At 39.7% G+C, this 23,845-nt stretch overlaps 1 protein-coding gene across 4 annotated transcripts in view; it reads left to right on the top strand.

The window, feature by feature from the left end:
- The window catches only part of UGP2 (UDP-glucose pyrophosphorylase 2), a 45,347-nt gene that overhangs the window by 20,440 nt on the left and 1,062 nt on the right, over window positions 1-23,845 (top strand). For all 4 annotated transcript variants that reach the window (XM_084901104.1, XM_084901105.1, XM_084901103.1 and 1 more), the window contains 8 exons: window positions 434-561; window positions 1,370-1,477; window positions 15,707-15,892; window positions 17,381-17,514; window positions 18,613-18,910; window positions 20,114-20,311; window positions 20,864-21,106; window positions 22,688-22,792. In XM_084901104.1, the coding sequence (XP_084757230.1) occupies window positions 434-561; window positions 1,370-1,477; window positions 15,707-15,892; window positions 17,381-17,514; window positions 18,613-18,910; window positions 20,114-20,311; window positions 20,864-21,106; window positions 22,688-22,792 (1,400 nt within the window). The remainder of the gene's footprint in view (window positions 1-433; window positions 562-1,369; window positions 1,478-15,706; window positions 15,893-17,380; window positions 17,515-18,612; window positions 18,911-20,113; window positions 20,312-20,863; window positions 21,107-22,687; window positions 22,793-23,845) is intronic.

Genomic DNA, 23,845 nt, shown 5'->3' on the forward strand with positions numbered 1-23,845 from the left:
GGTCTGGACGATCGGAAGGAACTTAGTGAGCCAGGCCAGACACACCCTGGAGCCCTTCCATGGTCCCTCCCTGTCTGGCCAACCTCCCACGCCCCTTCCCGGCCCCTATCGTGCACCAGTGGGGTCCCTTGGCCTGGCCTGTGCACTCTCGCAATCTGGGACCCCTTGGGGGATGTTGGAGAGCCGGTTTTGGCCTGATCCTGCAGGCCAGGTCAAGGGACCCTATTGCTGCATGAATCATGCACCGGGCCTCTAGTGTGATTATATAGTCCTAACTAGTTGACACTACTGAAATTCTGTGAAAGGATGATGGAACTATAGCATTGAGCCCTTTTCATTAGCTGAAACACCAGAAATAAATCAGTTTTAACTTGCCAGCTGTTTAAATGGGTTTCTTATTTTTCAGTTGATTGTTTTATATTTTTGTTTTAAGATCTTAGCAAAGCAATGTCTCAAGATGGCGCTTCTCAGTTCCAAGAGGTCATTCGACAAGAGCTGGAATTATCTGTGAAGAAAGAACTAGAAAAAATACTCGTCACAGCACCATCACATGAGTTTGAGGTAAGGCCTCTATAATGTTTCTTGCTTTCATTCATCTATATGCTGAGTTGCTGTTGCTGATCATCCCATTTAAAATAAGCACAAGATGTAACGAGAACATAAAAAATAAGGATTGCTTAATAATTAAGAATTTTCAACATTTAGCTATTATAAAACCATTGTCTTTTTCTTAATTCTAGGAAGTTTCTAAAGTCTAAACAGAACAAAATTACACTTTATTTCTTCTGTGTTTTGATATCATTGGGTAGAGAAATGGATACCAATGTTCAGAGAAGTTAGTTTATGAGCCATATATCCTGATTGCCTTTTTAAAAAGAGCCAGTTCTAGTAGAACTATGCTACTTGTCAGCTGTAATAGAGATCCCACGATAGGCAGATAAACTTTTCTACTTACAAATCAATAGATTATCCTTTTCGTTTTCATATTTAATTTGTACTTAATGTTTTATAGTTGTGTTTTGTTCCTTTTTGTTCTCTTAGTGAAGATTTATTTTCACTGAAAAGAAACAGAGAAAGATATTGGTGAATAAATACAGGGAACTATTTGGATTTCCCATGGACCAAATGATGCTCAGAGTACATGACCCTGGTGGGAGAGGGGGAGGATTATTTGCTTGTATTCCTTGTATTCTTTTCAGTGTGGTTCCTATAAGCTTTTCCTCCCTCTTTAGTTTTAAATTGGGGATAAAAAAATTCCATGTTCTAGTAGTTTAAAAATTTATTGAGAGCATTTTAAGTGTATAATATATATGTTTTTATTAAATATTAAGCATTCTGCTAGTTGTAACAATGATTTCTGTTTTTATAGCACACTAAAAAAGACCTTGATGGATTTCGTAAGCTATTTCATAGATTTTTGCAAGAAAAGGGACCTTCTGTGGATTGGGGAAAAATCCAGAGACCTCCAGAAGATTCGGTAAGTTTTAGTAATATGTGGGAAAATTTAAGGTAATTTAGGACATTGGTTTAACTTTGGGGATAGAGTAACCTAGGGGATCTGTAAAAACCATCAGGAATATTCAGACACAGGAATATTGCTTTACTGTTCCCTCATGCTGAAACTACACATATAGCCTTCTACATTATGCCTTCCGATAGACCCAACTTTCCGGTTCTGCAAAAGGCTTATAGAAGTCTAATCTCCCTTTAATACCACCTTATAACTTAATATCCCTGACTGTGAAGCAATTCTTTGGAAAATTACTAAACGCACAGTAAGGCTCCCAAACCATCTGATTTCTTGCTGTCTGTAGGGTAATGTATAGATGCTAAGTATTAGTTGTTTGTATGCCTGTGTTGTCTTCATACTAGTCTTTAATGCCAGGGGATTATGTGTCATGATCTAACATTTGTTGAATGGATGATTTAAATGAAGTGATTGTCTAGAGGGGGGACCAAGATGGTGGCATAGGAGGACACTGACCTCACTCCCTCCCAAGAACACATCTGAGAGACAACTGAGAGCGAATTGAACATCTTCTGCACACCAGGCAAGTAAGGGGGGGAGGGGAGCCATTTAGAGTGACATTTCTCACATCAACCTGCATCAAAGGTGTGCATGTAAACATTGTCATAACAGAAGATCTATGTATATATTTTTTAAAATATATTTTATTGATTTTTCTTACAGAGAGGAAGGGAGAGGGATAGAGAGCTAGAAACGTCGATGAGAGAGAAACATCGACCAGCTGCCTCCTGCACACCCCCCACTGGGGATGTGCCCGCAACCAATGTACATGCCCTTGACCGGAATCGAATCTGGGACCTTTCAGTCCGCAGACCGAAGCTCTACCGCGGAGCAAAACCGGTTTCGGCAGAAGATCTATATTTTTGAATAGGAGTTGGCCACCTTGTTTTGTAAATAAAATTTTATTGGAACACAACCACACTCATTTATATATTTTCTAATATATATAGTTATATTGCTACAATGGCAGAGTCAAATATTTGTGATGGAGACCATATGGCCTGCAAAATCTAAACTATTTTCCTTCTGGCCCTTAATGAAAGACTAGGGGCCAGGTGCACAAAATTCATGCAAGTAGGGTCCCTAGGCCTGGCCGGTGATCTGTGGGACGACTGGCGGGGTGATTGGGGCCCCCTGCTTGCACCCACCTTGGCTGGCCTGGCGCCGCCTGCTCGCTGGCCCCTGGTCGGGGTCTGTGGGCTCAGAGCAGCTCTTGTGTTGAGCATATGCACCCTGGTGGTCAGTGCACATTATAGCTACCAGTCGTCCCACCAGTCATTCTGCTGTTAGGTTGATTTGCATATTAGGATTTTATATAGATAGATGTTTTCTGACCCCATTTTAGGTATAATTCTTTTCAGCAGATTGTTAGTAGTTTACTTCTTTGTTCCCCCAGAAAATTTACTTTTTTCAATTTGGATGATTACTTTTTAGACAAAAATAAGATCAGTGTTTTATACTAGAGCATGGAAGGCCAAGTCAGCATATACACCTTCATATGTCAACTTCATTGTTTTCTAGAGGCTGTGAGAGTGTCTTGCTTCTGGTCATGTGCAGTGTTTGAGCTTACCCATTGGGGATGGGGAAGGATGGGAAATAGATAAAGAGGTGAGGGGTTGCAGAAGCTGCTCATAAAGGTACTGAGGCTAACAGTTTATTTTAGCCTGTTATCACCTGGCTGGCAGTGACCTCTGGTGATAATAAAGTATATTCTCATTTATGTGAAAAATGTTCTCTAAAAAAGGCCATTTCATTTAATTAGTAACACAAGTTAAGTTGTTCCTAGTTATCATTGTCATTGTTCTTGTTTACTTTGAAAAAGGGTGAAGGAGTTATATTAATCAACTATTTTTTTTTTTAAGTGAGGCAGAGAATTGGCATACAAATATCATACCAATATGGTGTTTAGCTTCTATTAATAAAATAACTGAGAGCTTTTTGTATTCTTAGTCTATAAGTACAAAAACATTGAAATGTGTATGTTTAAATGACAAAGCATTCTGAGAAAGTTACAGTGTACATGTGCAGAGTAAAAATACACAGGTTTTCTTTTCTTTTTCTTTTTTAATGAATCATAGTATATTGTTCAGCTAATGTTTGCACGTCTCTTTGAAAGACTCACTGAAGGCAGTTTGGGCAAGGATCTGACATGATGTGACACAGGATGGTTTGCTCAGAGCATGGTGAAGACTTGTAGCTGCAGTCAGCTAATGCTAAAGCCATTAGAGACTTATTTGGTATGTGTGTGGAGATAAAATGAGGCCCCAAATGTAAATGTTTTCTACAAAAAGGAAATAGTGGCATTTAAGGAAATAGCCCTAAGAACATTGCTGGATACAAGAGTCTTAATATGATAATTTTAAAATGATAATATATAGGTTTACTAATCTAAGCAAATAAACTATAATAATATTAATTTAGCAAATATTACAAAATCTAATTTCCTACCTTTTGATTCCCCAGTGAATTGAACAGTCTTTAGTTTTCCCCAGGACTACCTTTCTTCACGCGTGCCTTTATATTTATAGGACCTTTATTTCAGGAAGAGGACAAGCCAAAGGAGACTTACCATGAGTCTGTGATTCTTAACTCCATTCTGGTTACTTATTTATTATTTCACTTTATAAATAGTAAATACATGGCTTCTTTAATGTCAGCCTCATGACTGACTGCGAGAGACCCAGGTAATGTTGAACCAAGGTCTCTAACCACTGCCCTTGTGTCCACTGCAGGGGACAGTCCAGTGCCACAGAGTTGAGCTCCTTGGGAAAATTGTAGTGTGGGTATTTGTGGTAGTGCCACTCTTTGAACATATTATATACTACCATTCCGGCCTCCACAACCCCTATCCTACAGAGTCTTTTTGGACCGTGGCTCATGTGTTGTAATACAGGTTATTTTAGTATTATTCTCTCCACATGTATCTTTTATGTAGGTATCTTGTGTCTTATAATTGGATGAGAAAAACGTGCTTGTGAGGTTCTCCTGTCCCACATCTTCATCTGTGGTACAACTGTTATGGAATTTCCCTATCTTTATTTAATATAGGATAGCCGTGAACTTGTAAGGTTGACACTGAGAAAATTTTATATAAGATGGATGGCCTCTGCCTTCCTCTAATTCTGATCCTTTCTGCCCTGTAATTCCTTGGGGATATTTTATTAAATCCTTTTTTTTATTTTTTATTTTAGGTTACATTTGGACAGCTGACTCTGTTTCTCCCATTGTATAGAATGAAACTGGAATGTTTACACCAGGCATCTCAGCCTGGGAAGTCTGCAGGGATTTTAGGCCCTTCATAGATTTCTTGAAGTTATAAGTAAAATTTATAAATGTACATATTTTTCAGAGCAGATTCCCTGACTGTCATCAGATTCTCAGAGAGGTTCATAACCTTTGAAGGTTAGAACTACTGTCTTAGCGTGACATTGAAGAAACAGTTATAGTATGCCGTTTCTCTACAAGGCACTAGCTTGGTGCTGGGGTTACAAAAATCAGTCTTGGTCCCTCTTCAGCATTTTGACTTCTAGTTTGTAGAGAAAATGGGTTCAGAAACAGCTATCTATACAGAACAGCATGGCAAGCAGTCCAGGGGGTGCCGTGGACACATCTCACTGGCATGGGGTGGAGGTAAGACTCTCTGGTATTAAGGTAGACTCTTGGGGTTAACCTGAAGGCAAGACTTCTCTGAGGATGGGAGGAAAATAAAAGAGAAAAAAAGGCTTTGAGAATAGAAGGAGTCTAGAAATAATAGGCGTATAGCATGCAGCTTGTTTTCCGGTGGTGGAGCATATGGTGGATGTGCCTGCTTCTCAAGTGTAACTTTTCCTGCCACTGCAGCTCCTGTTCACAGAAGCTACACTGGAGAGATGTCAGAAACTACACTTTCCATTTAAGAGAGACACTAATGTTGGAAGATTGGAACAGAATTTAAAAAGCATGCTTCATTATATACCACAGATAGTTTGGTTAGATTTTCAGTATTGTAAAATATCAACCCAAATAGTTTAAAAATACTTATTCTTGTTTTTTGTGTTTGTTTTTTTACATTGTGATAAACAAACCTTATAAGGTTAATCAGCATTTTAGTTGTTAAGTGTTTTTCTTTAATGTCAGGTTTATTGAGATATAATTTAAGTATAATAAAATTCCCATTTCCATCTTCCCATAAACACACAAGCTAAGTAAATATATATCTTTCTGAAATACTGCTTTTCCTTCTTTCAGACATCTTAAAAGGAAAAAGCTCAGCCTCCACCCTTAGTTTTATTGTCACTGGCCTTCCTTTCAGCCTTTATCTACACACACACACACACACCTGCCCTTTATCCTCCCATAGAACCTTTTTTGTATAACCTCTGGTCTTTCCCTCCCTCCCCCACTTACATTTTTTCCAAAGCTGCCCCAGTAATGTGAATGACATAATTAAGCTAAAAACGTACTTTATATTACTTTAGTCATTGGCTATTTGGTATCGCAGAGTTTAAAGCTAGTGTACAGCGTAAACAGGATGACATTAGAAGCTTCAGTTTTATTTTTAAGGAATTTGGGAGTATCCGTTATTTTGAAGCCTCTTTTGTTCGGTTAGATGAACGGAGGGTTGGCTTGTAGGAGAGACTCAAGATGTGGTTTCAGTAAGGAGCCAGTCCTAGGCACATAAGTTGGTTGGCTTTTGGACCCTCCCATCTCTCCTGTTTGAACTCTTTTCCAATCCCCTGGGTCATTCACCTTTGTCCTTTCTAACCCATGCGCCCTGGAGTGCTCTTCGAAGACTACTACCTTGACTGATAAGGATATGGCCCAGATGCCTCACCTGGCTGACTAATTTCGTTAGTAAAGCTGACTTCTGTAAAATGGTGATGAATATTTACCTTTTGTAGTGTTTAAGGAGCAGTTAGCACCTTCTCTTCATAGTTACCTTTTTGTAGGATCATTTGCCATCTGTAACCACCCAGCTTTTTGTTTGTTTTTGTCATTTGGGTTTTCTGCCAATTCTTTTACTGTCATCTCTTCTCCAGTTTACCAGGTTTAAAGTACACCATCATAATATTATAATTTTATATGTCAGCATTTGGGAAGTTGCTCCAGTTTTTAATGGTAGGGCAGTAAAAATGGAACTTCAAGAATAAGAAATAAAATGCTGTAACAATGGAATAAGTGAAAAACAATTATTATTACATGAGTTTTAAAACAAACAATTTTAGAATAGTTTTATTTATAGAACAGTTCCAGATACACCATTTTAAACCAGAAACCTTATATAGCTATCCAAGATGTTACCTATATCCCATTTTATAAACTTCCTGCTGTGTCCAATGAAGCATAAAATAATTAATGAAAATGCTGATAGAATTTTCCTTTCAAACTCAAAAACAAAGATGTTAAATATATTCACACTGTTGTGCAACCAATTTCCAGAACTTTTTAATCTTGCAAAATCTAAACTATATCCTTGAAACAATTCCCATTTTCTCCTACTCCCATCCTGACAGCCTCCATTCTGCTTTCTTGTCTCAATGAATTTGGCTACATACCTCATAAAAGTGGATAAAAGACTTTTCTTTTTCATCTTAGGTTTTCTTTTTGTTGTTCTGAAAATTCCCTGAGTCCTACCAATTACACTTCTGTAGTTTTACTTTCCTGGACAAATATAAGAAGGAACAGAAGCCTGGGAGATTGTTACTTGGCAGTGTTCTTGCCAATGGAAGCATAAAGCCAGCACAGCCTAAAGGAGATCCTGCTCTCTGAGGCCATCCTGTAGGTCATCAGACAGTATAAAGCCATTTTAGAAGCTTAGTTTGAAAAGGCAGAAATATTATTAAAACTTGCATTTTTCTCAGCTCAGAATACTATCTTAAACCAGGATTTACAGACCTTTTCTGTGAAGGTCCAGTTGGTAAATACTTTAGGCTTTGAGGCGAGGCAGTTTCTGTCATGATTATTCAACTCAGCCATGATGGCATGAAGGCAGCCATAGACAACATGTAAGCTAATGAGAGTGTGTGTTTCAGTGACACTTTATAAAAACAGGTGGCAGCCCGATTGCTTCTCGGACTATAATGTGTCGATATCTGTTTAAATTATTCTCAAGCTACATATGACTTGTACCTTTTAAGCTACATATAGAGAGACTGGGTGAAACCAATCCCTGTTAGATCATTAAGCTGCTTTGCAACTTGGAGCTGAAAGAAAAATTCAGTTCCACATTTTATCAAATTTATGCTATTGATTATAAGTTGTACCTTTTATGTATCATTAAGAAAGAAAAAAAGTGCAACCAGTTAATTTTAGGATCCTATTGTGTGATGCATCCTGGTTTCAGCAATGCTAAAATGTGGCGGGCAATGATGGGTAAGAGAGTGTGCCTCAATCAGTGATGTAGTGGTAACACCAGCAAACATTTGAAGTCTTACTGTGGGACACACACATTGTATAGCACTTTATATGTATTATCTCACTTATCCTCATAAGAAATTCGTGAAGTAAACGAAAAGGGTTTGGAGCAGTTAATAATTTGCCATAATAAGGAGTAGAGCCCAAGATTCAAACCCAGGCAGCCTGGCATTAAAGCCTGTGCTCAGCTGCTGTACTGTGCTGCCGCGTTTGTGTTTGGAGCAGTCTTTTCCACCAAAGGATACCATCCACTCTGGAATTGGTATTGTTTATTACAGTGATCTGACTCAGGTCACAGAGGAAGCAGCAGCTACATCAATCCCCTTGGCATGTCTTTGAAACGTCAAACATTTCTCAGGGCAGCCAACTACTGGTTTGCATCCTGCTGGTTTATGTGTCTGCTGATTTCCTCAAAGAATTACTAATGAACCTCTTCTGAAAATGTTTTTAAACTGATAAAAGTTTCTAAGCCAAGCAACGCTTGTGCTGGAAGAGAAGTCTTGGTTCTCAGTGCACAGGTAACATCTGTGATGCCCGCTGCGGAGGAGAGTGAGAGCCGCCTGCTAGGGTAGTGCATCCCCTCCGCATCTGTGAGCCTTGCATTGGAGATGGTGCAGTCCTGCAGGAGTGATGCAGACCTCACCGAGGATGACCTCACTGACGTTTGAAGACACAGGCAATGTGAGCCCTAGCGCTTTCCGAGTCTTGGAAAGTTCTGATGTTCTTAGCACGTCTGCATTCACTGACAGAGTTTGCCTTGGAGAGAACTGAGGTTTTCAGTACTTGCAGTCATTAAAAAGAAAAGTCAAAATGGAATGGCATCATGTAATCATCTCAAATTAAATCACAGTGTCAACGTACTCAAACCAAACAGAAGACTTCTCATTGAAATTCAGTTTGAAGAGAGTTAAAGTTTACTTTTTGCTTTATTTGCATATTAACTTTTATCGGAAAATATCATCTCTTAGAAAGATTATTTTTATATTCTGTGAATGAAATTTCTATTGCAGTGAAGTAAATAGTATGCAAAATATTTTTTGGGGGGTGTTTTCTGAAAGAGGGTCTATTCTCATTTTCACAAATGCCTGACAGCTCATAAAGTCTGAGAGTCTCTGGTCTGACCTGAGATGTGGAGGATGAAGAAATGGTCATTGGTGAAGGGAGGTTGCATGAGGGGGGAAATGCAGAGGACTACAAATGAGATGTGGCATGTTAGAGAGCTTACCTGTGTTCCTGGAGCACAGTTTGTTGGGGATAGGAGAGAAAGGGTGAAAGGCAAAAGGGCTAAATCATAAGGACCTTGAGAGCTGTGTCTTCCATTTAGGATTAGATTCAGTTATATTTAATAGTGAAACTCAAAATAACAAAAGAAACTCAGACAGAGACTACCCGGAGCTAGTATGACAGAGTGGTGATCATCAGGAGCTTGGGCTTCTCTGTTGTACCATTCTTCCTTCCTTGGTATATCTCCTCATGACCTCCTGGATGGCCACCTGAGTGTACTTTAGTCATCATGTCTTCATTCCAAACAGCAGGAAGAAGGAAGAAGGGTATGTCCCTAACATTTTCACAGAAACTTCCTGGGATTCTTTCAGCTCCCTTCCAGTTAATCACACTGATCAGAAGTTTGGCACAAACAGCTACTGGGAGGCTGGGTGATGTAGTCTTTTATTTGGAATGGTGATGTGGCCAGCTGAAAATTAGGGTTCTAAAATGGAAGGGAAATTGACTACAAATAAAGCATCAACTTTGCAGTCTGAAAAAAATAAATAAAAAATAAAATGGAAGGGAAAAATGAAGTTGGGATAGGCAGCTAATAACTGCTATGCCATGTCAATGTCTTTTTTTGGTGTAATAAGCAGATAAACGTGTTCAAGTTCTCTTTTTCAAAAGATTGCCCATTTGCAAGCTAGAGAGTAAAAAGACTGCTGCATTAACACAGGTAAGAGGCACGTAGGGTGCTGACTGATGGCAAGATTGACTTGATCACCCATCAGGTGTGAGTAGGCTCCTGGCTTAGCAGCTGAGTGTGTCTTGGTGCCCAAGAGACAGGAGTGACTGGAGCCATGGGAGTGGGGCAGATTGCCAGGAACAAGGAGGTCTACTTAGGATGGGCTTGAAAAGGATCAGGCAGAAGAGGAGGAAAATAGAGTGTGGTGTTTCAGAAGTCAAGGGGAATAGAGCATTTTAAAACTTAGGGAATATTCAATTATGTTAAATGCAGCTAAGAGTGCAAGTAAGAGAGGTATTAATGTTATGGATATGGTCTAGCAGTTCCAAGGATGTTGATGACCTTATTAAGAGCAATTTATTGAATGATGGAAAAAACTAGATTGTACTGAGTGAAGGAGTGTAAAAGGGAGGTGAAGAAGTAGAGGTGAATGTAGTAACTTTTGTCAAGAAGTTTTGCCTCTTAAGAACATGGAGAAAAAAAGGATGTGAGTGTTGGAAGGAATGAGTGAGTATATGTCGCCGTTTTCCTTGATTTTTCAATAGCAAATATTTGAATATGTTCATGCAGATGAAAGGAATGGAGAGGGGAAGACTGAAGCTGAGACTTGATGAGTGAAGAAATGAGGCTTTTGAGGGGGGCACTGGTGGAGAGATTGCCCTAGGGGGAGAGACAGCTCTTCTTGTAACCAGAAGGAAGGGAAGAAGTGAAGATGGAGGTGCAGGGAGGCCTTGAGGAACCGGTGCCTGAAAGTTGAGAGCATTATATATATGATGGTTTTTATTTGCTTTGTGAAATACGAATTTAGCTCAGCTTAGTGACTGAGAGGATGTTGAAGAATTTGTTGGTGGACCATGTGACAATGTAATGATTTGTCAGCTTTCCCTTAATGGGGAAAAAGATCCCTGGTCTAGGTATGACTTTGCTGTCATTAAATTAATCTCTAGAAGCTTTCAAACGACCCAGATTTTGTTACCTTTAGGAATGTGAAATAGACAATATGCCTAGTACAAAAATTGGCACTCAAGACACTGCAGAAAGGGTTGAGTGGATAAGCCCATGTTCTTGGGACACTTCCTGTACATATGGGGTGTCTTCTAAACCTGTTTTTCGGTTTACCCAGATCATTTTTTCAGCAAGCATGCTTTTGTTGGGGAAAAAAAAAAAAACTTTCACCTTGCAATAATCACACCCTTGTGAATCGTTACAGGGCAGGTACTGTTAGCTTGTTTGGGCTCTTTGGCATCGTCTCCAGGAATAGCACAAATATGCTACCAAGAACTGGGTTATACTCTTGCTAATGGGAACAGTGTGTCCATGACTGTGTGATGAATTCAGCTTTTCTTCTAACTGGAAACTAAGTTGTGAACAGACTTGGCAAGAAACAGATCATGGCAGACAGTTTTTTAAAAGATCTTTTAAAAAATCAGCTTCTGCAGAAAAACTTGATCGACGTCCTAGAGGGCAGAATAGTGTTTAAATCTTGCTCTTAAATAGATTGCCAACTACTTACTGTTGTTCATTCCCTTGAGGAAGTTGGGAATTTGACCAGTTCTTTTATCCCAGGGAGAGGAGAACAGGACTGGCCTCGTCTTGCACGTTTTGCAGGGAGCCTCACGGGGTCTCCCCACCTCACCCGTAAAGGTGCCCTCCTGTGTGTTTGGTTGGACTAGAACTCTTTGAACACCGAATTCTACTCATGGCTGGAAGAAAGAGAAACAGGGTGATTAGGATTGAAAGCACAAAGATCAAACTGGTAATTGACTAACGGATTCAGAGTAGCATTGTGCACATATCAGGCCGTGCATGGTACTCCCTGTTGTCTCCAAATACCGTCAATCTTTGACTGAATAGATGTCTTTGTGCATTCTCCTGAGAGAGCTGAGAAGGGGATAAGTGAAGAGCAGGTAAAAAAAATGTCTGTTACTAGGTGTGCCCAGTGCTGTTGCCAAGTAACTTTCTGACACAGATACCTGTGGCTTATGGAACTAAACTGAGGTCTGAGGGATTGCTCTGTGAGGTTCCTGGTGAGGGAGTGGACTGCATGACCAACAAAAAGAACTTCTGTTGGCATATAGGGTGATTTATGTGATGGAAAGTTGTGTTTAACCACTAAATTTAACGCATAATAAACTTTAGACAAAGTGTCCTGGCTTGCTGTAATCAAGCTGTTGGTGCCTTTCTTTGTGCGTGCGTGCGTGCGCGCACATGTGCATGTATGTGTGTGTGTGTGTGTGTGTGTTAATAAGTCCCCAAACGTGAAAGACCTCCAGTGAAGGCTTCTAACAGCAACACTACCCTGACAGTCTGGACATCTCTTCCCTCATCGTACCGTGTTACCACATACCTTATGACTCTTCTTCCCTTTCCCTCCATAGCTCTCCTCAGAAATGGTGTTTTAAGTGTAGGAGTTGGCATTTAGTCTTCCTGAGGTGTAAGCTAAATCTGAATACAGATTATTTGGTGAAATTCTGAGACTGAAGTTAACCATCAGTGTATCCTTAGTAAAAACTATGCATTACTATGCATTATGTTACTACTAGAGGCCCAGTGCACGAGATTTATACACTGGGGGGGGGAGGGGGGGGGCGGAGGGAGTAATGAGTGTCCCTCAACCCAACCAGCGCCCTCGTGCAGTCTGGGACCCCTTCGGGGATGTCTGCCTTTCAGCTTAGACATCCCTCTTGCAGCCTGACTCATTGCTCCTTAGCACTGCCTTGGAGGTGGGAGACTCCTGTCCCTGACTACCAGGGGGCAGCTCCTGTGTTGGGTGTCTGCCCCCTGGTGGTCAGGGCGCATCATAGTGACCAGTCATTCTGCCGTTCCATTGATTTGCATATTAACCTTTATTATTTAGGACCAGAGGCCCAGTGCATGAAATTGGTGCACGGGGGTGTGTGTCCCTCAGCCCAGCCTGCACCTCCTCCAATCTGGGACCCCTCAAGGGATGTCCAACTGCCAGTTTAGGCCCGATCCCTCTTGCCTAGAGTGACAGTGAAAAAAGTGCCATTCTGTTGATCTTGTGACTACATACTTAATTATGAACAAATCTCTTTTTACATTGTTTTCATCTTGAAGTAACAGCTTGCCCATCCTTCAGAGAAACTAGTCAATCAGAACTCAGTTGTTGAACAGTGTCTAAAACCCATATCCTGCCATTCTGCATTGTTTTCACGTGTTTCTGAAGAGCAGCATTTTCTTAGATTTATACTTTTAGAACAGTGTTTATGCTTGTAGTATTCTTTTCATTCTTTTAAATTAAAGGTGTGTTGTTATGTTTATTAAATTTAAATAAAGGGAATCAGTTTTCTGATTAGTAAGACTTCAGAACTTGTATTCTATTTAATATCTGCAAATGGAATAAAAAAGTTTTGTAAGGCTCAATTTGCCATATAATGTCAACCTATATCTGTATTCCAGGCCTTGATACCAGTCCTTCATATACACAAGTAAACGTTATTAAACATGGACCTTTTCCTGGAAAAACCTGCATTATTTGGGGACATCCTCAAATATATGTCACTTAAAAAAATGCAAAATGAATCTTGAGGACATTAGGCTAAGTGAAATAAGTCACAAAAAGACAAATGCTGTGTGTGTGATTCCACTTGTATGAGGTGTGCAGAGTAGTCAGGCTCACAGAGGGAGAAAGTACAGTGTGATTGCCAGGAGATAGGTGGAGGGAGGGAGGGAACGCACCTTGTTTCTTAATGAATATAGTTCCAATTTTGCAAGATGGAAAAAAGAGTTCTAGACATTGTACAATAATATGAATATACCTAATACTATTGAACTATAATATATACTTAAAATGGTTAAGATGGCAACTTTTATGCTAAGTATATTTACAATTTTTAAAAAAGAATGTTGTAAATCTGGTTCTTCCAACTTTGAGAGTATGTTGACTATTCCTGGCCCTTTGCATAATCATACACACTTTAAATTGGCTTACCAGTTTTCACACAAAGAAATTCTTGAGATTCTGATTTGAACTGCATTGATCGGTTTGAGGATAACTGACACCTTTATATTGGTAAGTCTTCTAATTTTTATTTATTTAATTAATTAATTAATTAATTTATTAATATATTTTATTGATTTTGTACAGAGAGGAAGGGAGAGAGATAGAAAGTTAGAAACATCGATGAGAGAGAGTCATCGATCAGCTGCCTCTTGCACACCCCCTACCGGGGATATGCCCGCAACCAAGGTACATGCCCTTGACCGGAATCGAACCCGGGACCCTTTGGTCCCCAAGCCGACGCTCTATCCATTGAGCCAAACTGGTCTTGGCAAGTCTTCTAATTTTTAAACATGATAAATACATCTGATTTTCTTTTAAGTTTTCTCAAAAGTGTTTTTTAGTGTTCCATATAGAACTCTTGCATATCTTTTGTTAGATATATTCCTAAATATTTGCTATTTGCTATTTGTGATGGTATTATAAAAGACACATTTTAATCAATGTTATCTAATCTTTAATTATAGGAACAATCTTTTAAAATCACCTTTAAAGTGTCTTAAGCATACATTCTTAAGCAAATGTGAAATACATTCACATTGTTGCACAACCAATCTTTAGAACTCTTTGTCTTGCAAAATTAAAAATCTATACCCATTAAACAAAAACTTCTCATTTCCCCTACTGGCATTCCTTGGTAACCACCCTCCTACTTGCTGTCTGTATGAATCTGACTATTCTATCCTGTTTCCCCGAAAATAAGTCGGTGTCTTATATTAATTTTTGCTCCCAAAGATGCGCTAGGTCTTATTTTCAGGGGATGTCTTATTTTTCCATGAAGAAGAATACGTTACACATTTATTGTTAAATGAAAATAAAGGAGATTTATTACCTATATATGGTACGGTAGTACGGTAGTTGTCAACACAAACCAGACAAACTGTGAATCCTACAGTATCAAGAATTTACTCATTCATTCAATGACAATCATGTCATCATCTTCTGGAACATCATCATAACAATCCAATTCCTGAATTTCCTGGTGAATTTCTTGTGACTCCATTTCTTTCGGAATCAGTGGACCAAATCTCTCATGTTTAGCCTAGGGGGGGGCCTTATTTTCGTGGGGATGCCTCATATTTCACTCAGAAGGAAACCTGTAAGTAGGTCTTATTTTCGGGTAAACACGGTAGGTGCCTCATATAAATAGAATTAAACAAGCATTTGTCTTTTTATGACCATTTATTTCACTTAAGGTTTGTCCATGTTACAGCATGTGCCAGAATTTCCTTCCTTTTTAAAGCTGTATAATATTCCATTTTATGTATACATCACATTTGTTTTATCCATTGATCTGCTGAAGGACAAACTTAGGAATGAATGGAGGAGAATGGCAAAGAATATTTTGGTTTTAGTGTTTGTCTCCTTTGGAAGAAGAAACAATGTGTGATCATCTATAAACTTCGCTGGAATTGAAGTAGATCTTGTGCGCCAGAAATATTTATAGGCTTGATGACTTTTGTGTATCCCATTTGTTATGTTGATGCGGATTGGGAATTCTGAGTTTTTGAAGGTAGTCTGAAAGGACTGCATGTTCTCACCAGCCAGCCAGATATGTGTGGACTGTAACTTTCCCCTTCTGGTACTCCGTTGTAAATGAACCACTGAACTACGTCCGTGTGCCAGGGAAGTTGCCAGTACTTGCTTTTGAATAAGAAGGGCTTATATGGGAAATACAACGGAAACTTTCCACAAAGAAAGCCAAACTCTTGAAGAAAGTCTGAAAGTAACCCTGGGATTGGTCTGGTTTAACCTTTCAGAAAGCTGATTGAATTACTTCTATAATTCTTTTTTTAATTTTATTTTACTTTAGATTCAACCCTATGATAAGATAAAGGCCAGGGGCTTACCTGATAATATATCTTCTGTGCTGAACAAGTTGGTGGTGGTAAAACTCAATGGCGGTTTGGGAACCAGCATGGGCTGCAAAGGTCCAAAAAGTCTGATTGGTGTGAGGAATGAGAATACGTTTTTGGATCTGACGGTTCAGCAAATTGAAGTGAGTAACATTTGGCCTTTCTCATGAGCTACTGAAGTTGTCTTTAGTTCTTAAGTATTATAAGCATTACTTTATAAAATATCAGATGTGGATTTGAGCTAGTCAGGGAGCTTGCTGTCTTTAGTCTCTGTTTTTATATATAAAAAGGTCTGGTGTTCCTTAGGGCACATCCCTAGGGTGATGTAAAAACTTTAAAATAGCTTTTGTGATTGCTGAAATCTCTGGACCTACTGTTTGGATTCCCTTTGATGTCCCCTCCTCTCTGCCTGCCTTTTTTTTTTTTTTTTTAAATTAAGATATTATATGTGTACATATCTTACCATTCCCCCCCTCCCCAGCCAGCCCACTCCCATACATGCCCTCACCCCCCAATGTTTTGCATCCGTTGGTTATTCTTATATGCATGCATTTAGTCCTCCCATTGATCTCCTCTCTCTCCCACCTCTCCCTAACCTTCCACTGTAATTTGACTCTCCTGCTTTCTAGGGGCAGCCTTTTCATCACAGCTGGGATGATAGAGCTTTATTAACCCCCTCTGGGGAGGCTTGGGAAAATTTCACATATCTGGTTAGATGTCATGGGCTAAGAACTTACTCTTGGTTTCTCTCTTACTATAAAGTCATTAATCACAGACCATAATAAGCTTTTCAGGGGCAATGGCCTTTTTTCATCTCTTCATCCCTATTTTCTAATATGGTGCTGACAACCACAGTAATACTAGCAGTAGCAGTAGCTAACATTTATCCAGCATGTACTTTACACCAAGTATTATTTTGAGCTCTTTATATGAATTGGCTTATTTGTTCCTTTCAAAAAATCTGTAAAGTAGGTACTGCCATCACCCCATTTTATAGGTGAGGAAACCAAGGCACAGAGAAGTTGATTTACTTGCCCAGGGTTCCCCAGCTAGCTAGTAGGTGCAGAATGGACAGTCCGAATTCTAAGACCTTGTTATCTTTCCACTCTGTGTTGCCTCTTAGCTCTTTCCAGAGATTAAAAAGATTTCAGTTGGGGTATGATGCACAGCTCCTGACATCCATAATCCTGAGATTAGGGAGCCACGTCTTTGTACCATTGTACTTTCACCCCACCGTGCTCTGGACACACACTAAATGCTTAGTCAGTGCTTGCTGAGGTCATAGGGCCCTCTGGCTGGGCACACTTTCAGTAAGTTTGTTCAAACCCTTGTTCAAACCTGGGCACTCTGGTGGGGAAGAAGGTGTCCCTGATCTGCTGACCTGCCTGCCACATCTTTGGGCCTCAGTTTACCATCTGCAAAATGTAGATAATAGTTTGTCTCAAAGAGTTGCAATTTAATGAGCAAGTAATGGTGAATAGCTTATCAAAATAGCTTATACTAAGAAGTTGTTTTTTTTTCCTCAAAACTAATATACTCAGCTACAATGTTTTGAACGTTTTGTGATTAATAAGAGTTAATTTCTTTATGCAAAAAAAGGTGGATAATCTGATTGTCATTTTCCTCCCTAGCATTTGAACAAAACCTACAATACAGATGTTCCTCTTGTTCTAATGAACTCTTTTAACACAGATGAAGATACAAAAAAAATACTACAGAAGTACAGCCACTGTCGTTTGAAAATCTACACTTTTAACCAAAGCAGGTACGAGTAAAAACATTAACTCTGCGGGGTGTCATTCCTGGGAAAGGACTTCTTTGTCTTGTTTAAACAGAGCAGCCTCAAGATGTACATTTGCCACAGATTCATGTTTGCAATGATCGATGCCGTTAGAGGCTGAGCATTGAGGTATTGCTGCAATCACTGTATGGGCCTGTACCTTCCAGTTCTTAAAGGACAGTCCTGCCCTGTCCAGAGTGCTTAGGATAGCTTAGTCTTTGTTTTCTGGGGGCATATTGGGCTCCAGGTGGGGCAAGGAAAATTTTTCTATATTCCACAATATTGATAACTTCTTTCCTATGGGAAGGAATTTTTTTAACATCCTAATACAGGCTTGGGGGAAATTTAATAGATTCTAAAGAAAATCATCTACTTTGGGGAAAGGAGAGTAAGTGAAAAAAGGAATTCAGAAGAATTGTGATAAAGCCCAGGCAACTGTGGCTTCCAATTAATGACAAACACTGGTCTATGTGAATTTGTGCGAAGGTATATTTCTCTGTACCTTTACTTTTTTTGGTGTTTTTTTAATCTATTTTCCAAGGACTCAGAGCACAGGTGTTCTGTCTCCACAGTCTGGTTGGTCTTTAGTCTGTTTCAGGCCTAGCTCCTCTTCCCCCACTGCCAGCCTCCACACGCGCTCTCACTGGGAGCAGGGAGGGGGCACTAACCTGCTATTGATTTTCTGTGAAAGAAAGAATACCTCCTCTGAGTATGTTCATAAGAATGGACAGCTTTTCCAAAATAGGTTTTCAGGGAAAAGAACTATCCCATGACCAAGTAAGTTTGAGAAAACTTACTTAACATATCTCCCCTCTTCGAGAGTCATAAAACATATCAATATCTTAAAAATATGAGGTGCCCTTCCATGTGTATGGGAAATTTTTTGTTTTGCAGCAAATATTACTATCAAGGAAACTGATTTTTGGACACAGATAGTGAGATTTTCTTAAATGGATTCACATCTGATTAAATTACTAATGACAGTCTGAAAACGAGGGAAGTTTAATTTAAATGCATTGTTTTTCTTAAAGGTCTGGAATGCTCCAAAGAGTTGATATTGAAAAAGAACTTTTGTTTTTTAAGGTACCCTAGGATTAATAAAGAATCTTTACTGCCTGTAGCAAAGGATGTATCGTACTCAGGGGAAAATACAGAAGCTTGGTACCCTCCAGGTCATGGTGATATTTACGCCAGTTTCTACAACTCTGGTTTGCTCGATATCTTCATTGGAGAAGGCAAAGAGTATATTTTTGTGTCTAACATAGATAATCTGGGTGCCACAGTGGATCTTTATATTCTTAACCATCTAATGAACCCACCCAATGGAAAGCCTTGTGAATTTGTCATGGAAGTCACAAATAAAACACGTGCAGATGTAAAGGTAATACTGAGAGGAAGCTTTTTGGGGATTCACATATTCATATTTCATAGGTTATGTAGTTCATACTTTTTTTTATTGGAAAGTCTGCAAGTGAAGCAGAACACATTTACGCACTTGATGTCATTGTAAGAGAATGAAATAGTGTTCTGTAGAGCACCCTAAATTCTGATTGATGTAACACTGTGTATACAAATCCAGATTTAATACTATAAAAACCATCATTTGGGGGCAATACTCTATATGGGCAATTTTAACTGAAAACATTTCCACATATATTTGTAACAAATCTGAAACATGTGAAAGCACTTTCAGTAAGTTTGTTCAAACCCTCATTATTCTTCTAGTTTGAGGCTTACATGTCTTTAAATTTGATTTAAAATTTTTTAAAATTTTTATTGATTTATTGGGGTGACATTGGTTAATAAAGTTATATAGGTTTCAGATGTACAGCACTATAATACATCGTCTATATATTGTACTGTGTGTCCACCACCCCAAGTCAAGTCTCCTTCCAGCACCATTTAAAATTTTGATTTTTAAACTTTGCATGTTTAGTGGTAATGACACTTGGCCTTTGATGAAATGGTATACAAGGTTTTAATAATGACCCCACAGAGAGTAAAAAAAGTGGACAGTGGATACTAAAGTGGTCAGTCCCTGGGCTGGGTTCTGTGCCTCTTATAAATGTCCACATCCCACAAGAGTGAATGCTCCTCCCCCCACACTGCTGTGGCCTCTGACTGTAAAAACACCTCCAGGCTGAGGCCAGGCAGGGGGTCACTTCTCATCCACTTGTGCCTGTCTTCCCTTTTCTCGCTGTACCCTAGAGCCATATTCAGAACGGGGTTATGGTAGGACTGGTTATTTGGTGATAGACTGTGGTTTGAGAATAAGGGGAATGCTGTCCCTGAAGCCAGCCTTCAGAAAGTGAGGACTTTGATGTGATATACTCCCAGGGCCTTTATCATGGGCAAGAGGGCAGATATACTGTGTAAAATGACAGACAGCCTACATTATTTTCTTTGGTTCTGTCTTCATAAGTATATTGCTTTGTATCACGGGTAGAGTCACTGCCAATGCTTTTTATTTCTGGGGGATTTTACTATCAGTATCTTTTCTGTAACATTCAGAGGCTATAAACTGTGGTGGGGCTGTGTTGGGAGGGGCGTGGAGCACTCACTCACTCTCCTCTGCCTTTTCTAGGGTGGGACACTCACTCAGTATGAAGGCAAATTGAGACTGGTGGAAATTGCCCAAGTGCCAAAAGCACATGTTGATGAGTTCAAGTCTGTATCAAAATTCAAAATATTTAACACAAACAACCTCTGGATCTCTCTTGCAGCAGTTAAAAGACTGCAGGAGAAGAATGCTATTGACATGGAAATCATTGTTAATCCAAAGGTAAGCCAAGGGCCATCTCACAGGTCCTGAGATCACTTTAGGCTACACACAGACCACCCCCCCTCCCTGCCCCCCCACCACACACACACACCCTCTGGCCTGCCCAGTGCATGAGTCACTCCTCTCTGCCAAGCTCCTCTCTCCATGTCCTGGCCCTGTCTTCGTCTGCACCAGCTCTGTGGTGTGCTGAGCCATGGTGCTTTTACTTGGCGCTGGGCTATGGTGGTGGCAGGAACACAGGGCCCAAAAGCAGAGGGCCTACCTCAGCTTTCTTGTGGCTCTGATACTTATAAGCCTTATGGCCACTGGCACCTTGCATAACTTTTCTAAACCTTCAGTTCTCTATCACAAAATGGAAATATTATCGAATGGAAGATCTGTGATGCTGAGAGGAGATCACATATGTACAAGTACCTGACTTATGGTAGGTGCTTGATAAATGTCACGTCTCAAAATTCTGTTTTCTTCAATGGATCTCTGAAACCACTCCCCACATATTACCTAACATGGAACTACATTGTTGAAACTTGTATACCTCTCCCTTTCTTACAGACTCTGGACGGAGGTCTGAATGTCATCCAGTTAGAAACTGCAGTAGGGGCTGCCATTAAAAGTTTTGAGAACTCTCTAGGTATCAATGTTCCTAGAAGCCGTTTTCTGCCTGTGAAAACCACATCGGATCTCTTGCTTGTGATGTCGAACCTCTACAGCCTTAATGCAGGGTCTCTGACAATGAGTGAAAAGCGGGAATTTCCCACGGTGCCCTTGGTAAAACTCGGCAGTTCTTTTACAAAGGTGAGTAATTGTAAAGATGTGATATACGTGTGAATTGGAATCCAGTCAGTCTCTGCTGCTGACCGGTCATATTTCTACATCTTTTGTGCCATTTAAAGGGAATCGACTTTAGAAAATAAAGCTGTAACTCACTTTTGAACTTGATTTCTATAGAGGAGAAAGGAATGTTTAAATTTTGGAACATTTTATCTATGTCTTTTCTAAGACTATTACTGCTTTCATCAGAAGGAGAATGTTAATTCTGGCTTAACACAGCCCCTACATGTACATGGCAGTGTTCTCGGTCCTGGGTATTTAACAGTAAATAATACAAGGGGCTTCAGCAGTGGAGCTGGCTCAAGGCAGAGAAGTGTCCAGGCACACGGATGGGGCAGCTGTGTGGCACACATTTCCGAGTGTCAGTCACAGGGTCTCTGACAATGAGAGAGGACTGTGGGAACCACCACCACTTGCTGAGATGATGTGCATTGTTCCTGAGACCACTTCCATCAGGAGCACTAAGGCATTTGTTAAAAAAGGCAGAGTAGGAGGAACAAGACATGCTCCCAGGAACAAGCTGGAATTACAAGTGAAATACGGAAAGGCTTCCTGAATAATCAAGGGAAAACTCACAGGAGAGGACCCTGATACCCAGGGACCAAAGTTAGAGATGGCATAGAAACTGGCAGGAGGGGTGGAGATGCGAAAGGATTGGCCAGGCACCCACAGATGGCAACTGAAGTCCTGGAGAGAGACCTCAGCTGTGGGGGTGCCACTGAGAACTCTGGGATCTAATCCCGAGGCTGGGCTCCCCTGCAGAGAGCGCCAAACTGAGGAGGATGCCCTAATAACCAGCTGTGAAAAGCAGTGGAGTGCTGTCTGCCAGGCAGTGTCAGCTGAAAGTTTGGGCACCTTCTTAAAGGGCCAATGCACAAAAATTTCCTGTGGCACCATACCCTGCAGGAGATAAGAACATTTGCTGCCTCGATTTGCCAACAGGGGCTGAGTGGGCAATAGCTAGTTGCTCTGAGGAAGAACATGTTTTAAGAACATTTGAGAGTATAATACCCCTGCTGGTCAGTGCACATCATAGCAAGCACCTGGGAGCCAGGCAGTGGCAACACCTTCCCCCCATTACCCCCCCACACACACACCTCCACTGGTTACCGTCTATGGGGTGATTGGGCCCCCGCTTGCACCTACCTTGGTCGGCTCCGCCTGCTCGCCTGCTCCACCATCCTGCTGAAGTCCTGCTTTTGTCGCCCGCCATGTTCTGCATTGCCCCCTGGTGGTCAGTGCACATCATAGCAAGCTGTTGAATGCCCCAGTAGAACACCACCCAAGGGAACAATTTGCATATTAGGCTTTTATTATATCGGATGTCTGATCTGCTCAGCTGTATTGTAAACTGTTTGATGGTAGGGACAATGTTCTATCCCCTGGTCTCTCCTGCACAGGATCTAGCATTGCAAGTGCTTAACAAATAGGTTCTTCCAATAGAAGGCCTAAACTTGACCATAAACAGAATGTTTCGTTAAACTATTTTATTTTAACCCTTAATCCATTTTTGAAACAATTTATATATTCCTATTTTTCTTTCAGGTTCAGGATTATCTGAGGAGATTTGAAAGTATACCAGATATGCTTGAATTGGATCACCTCACCGTTTCAGGAGATGTAACATTTGGCAAAAATGTTTCATTAAAGGTGTGTTATGAAAGTTATAGATCTTCAGCTTTATAAACATGTTTCATTTACTAGTCCTAAATTTACCTAATACTTTCTAGTCTGTACCAGATATTTACATTTTAAAAATGAAATAGCTTACTACAGTATTTAGTATTAACAATGTCTTCAGTTGATATACAGCATAATTAAAATACAATCATAATAGTTGTATATAGGAATCTTGTGGAATACAGCATTCAAATGGAAAGCAAACACTAATAAATAATTGGGCTGGCACTATTTTATTGAAATAGGACAACCTTTAAAATAGAATCACTATTAAATTAGCATTAATTCACTAAAGATGACTATTTGAATCTAAATGAAAGTAGAAAAGAACTTCATTTATACTGTGTATAATCTATTCCTATTAAACTAACCTATTGTCATCACTATTATAAACAATAGTCATTCACATTACATAGTACTTGGGTACTTTTATAATCATCATTCCAGACTAGCGTAAGAAGGACTATGGGTATAAGTATTAAAACTCAGAACCAAAGATAGAAGAGCTTTTTCTAATCAAGTATTTTTTTTTTAATCCCATACCTAGATTTCAGTTATTTAATGAAGATTTTTTTTAAAAACAAAAAAATATATGTATGAGGTATATCTATATTATACAACCGCACATATATAGAGAACTTTATTGTTGATATTGCCTCATTGAAACAGTTTCACTTAAGATATGAAAAATTTTTCTGTAAACTATTCTTAATAAAAACTCCAAACTGTTATGTAAATATAAACTAAGCACCCTTTAGTTTCTTTAATGCTGGTGGCTTTGCAAGTAGTTCTCTGAAAGGGCCAGTCATGTTGTGGCACGGGGTCCACTTCTCACTCCTGGTACCACCTCTGATGACTCGAGGAATCCAGAACTACTGCCAGGATGATACAGAGGACACATTACAGTTTTCCTTAACATGTTGTTTTTCAAGTTTAATATTGTTTATATAGTTACTCCATTATCAGTAGAGTTCTACATAAACTTGAAAATTGTAAGAAAAATCAATTGCATTTCAGCTTCAG

Source organism: Pipistrellus hanaki, assembly GCF_964339955.1.
Source record: "Pipistrellus hanaki genome assembly, chromosome: 12".
NCBI classification, from domain to species: domain Eukaryota; kingdom Metazoa; phylum Chordata; class Mammalia; order Chiroptera; family Vespertilionidae; genus Pipistrellus; species Pipistrellus hanaki.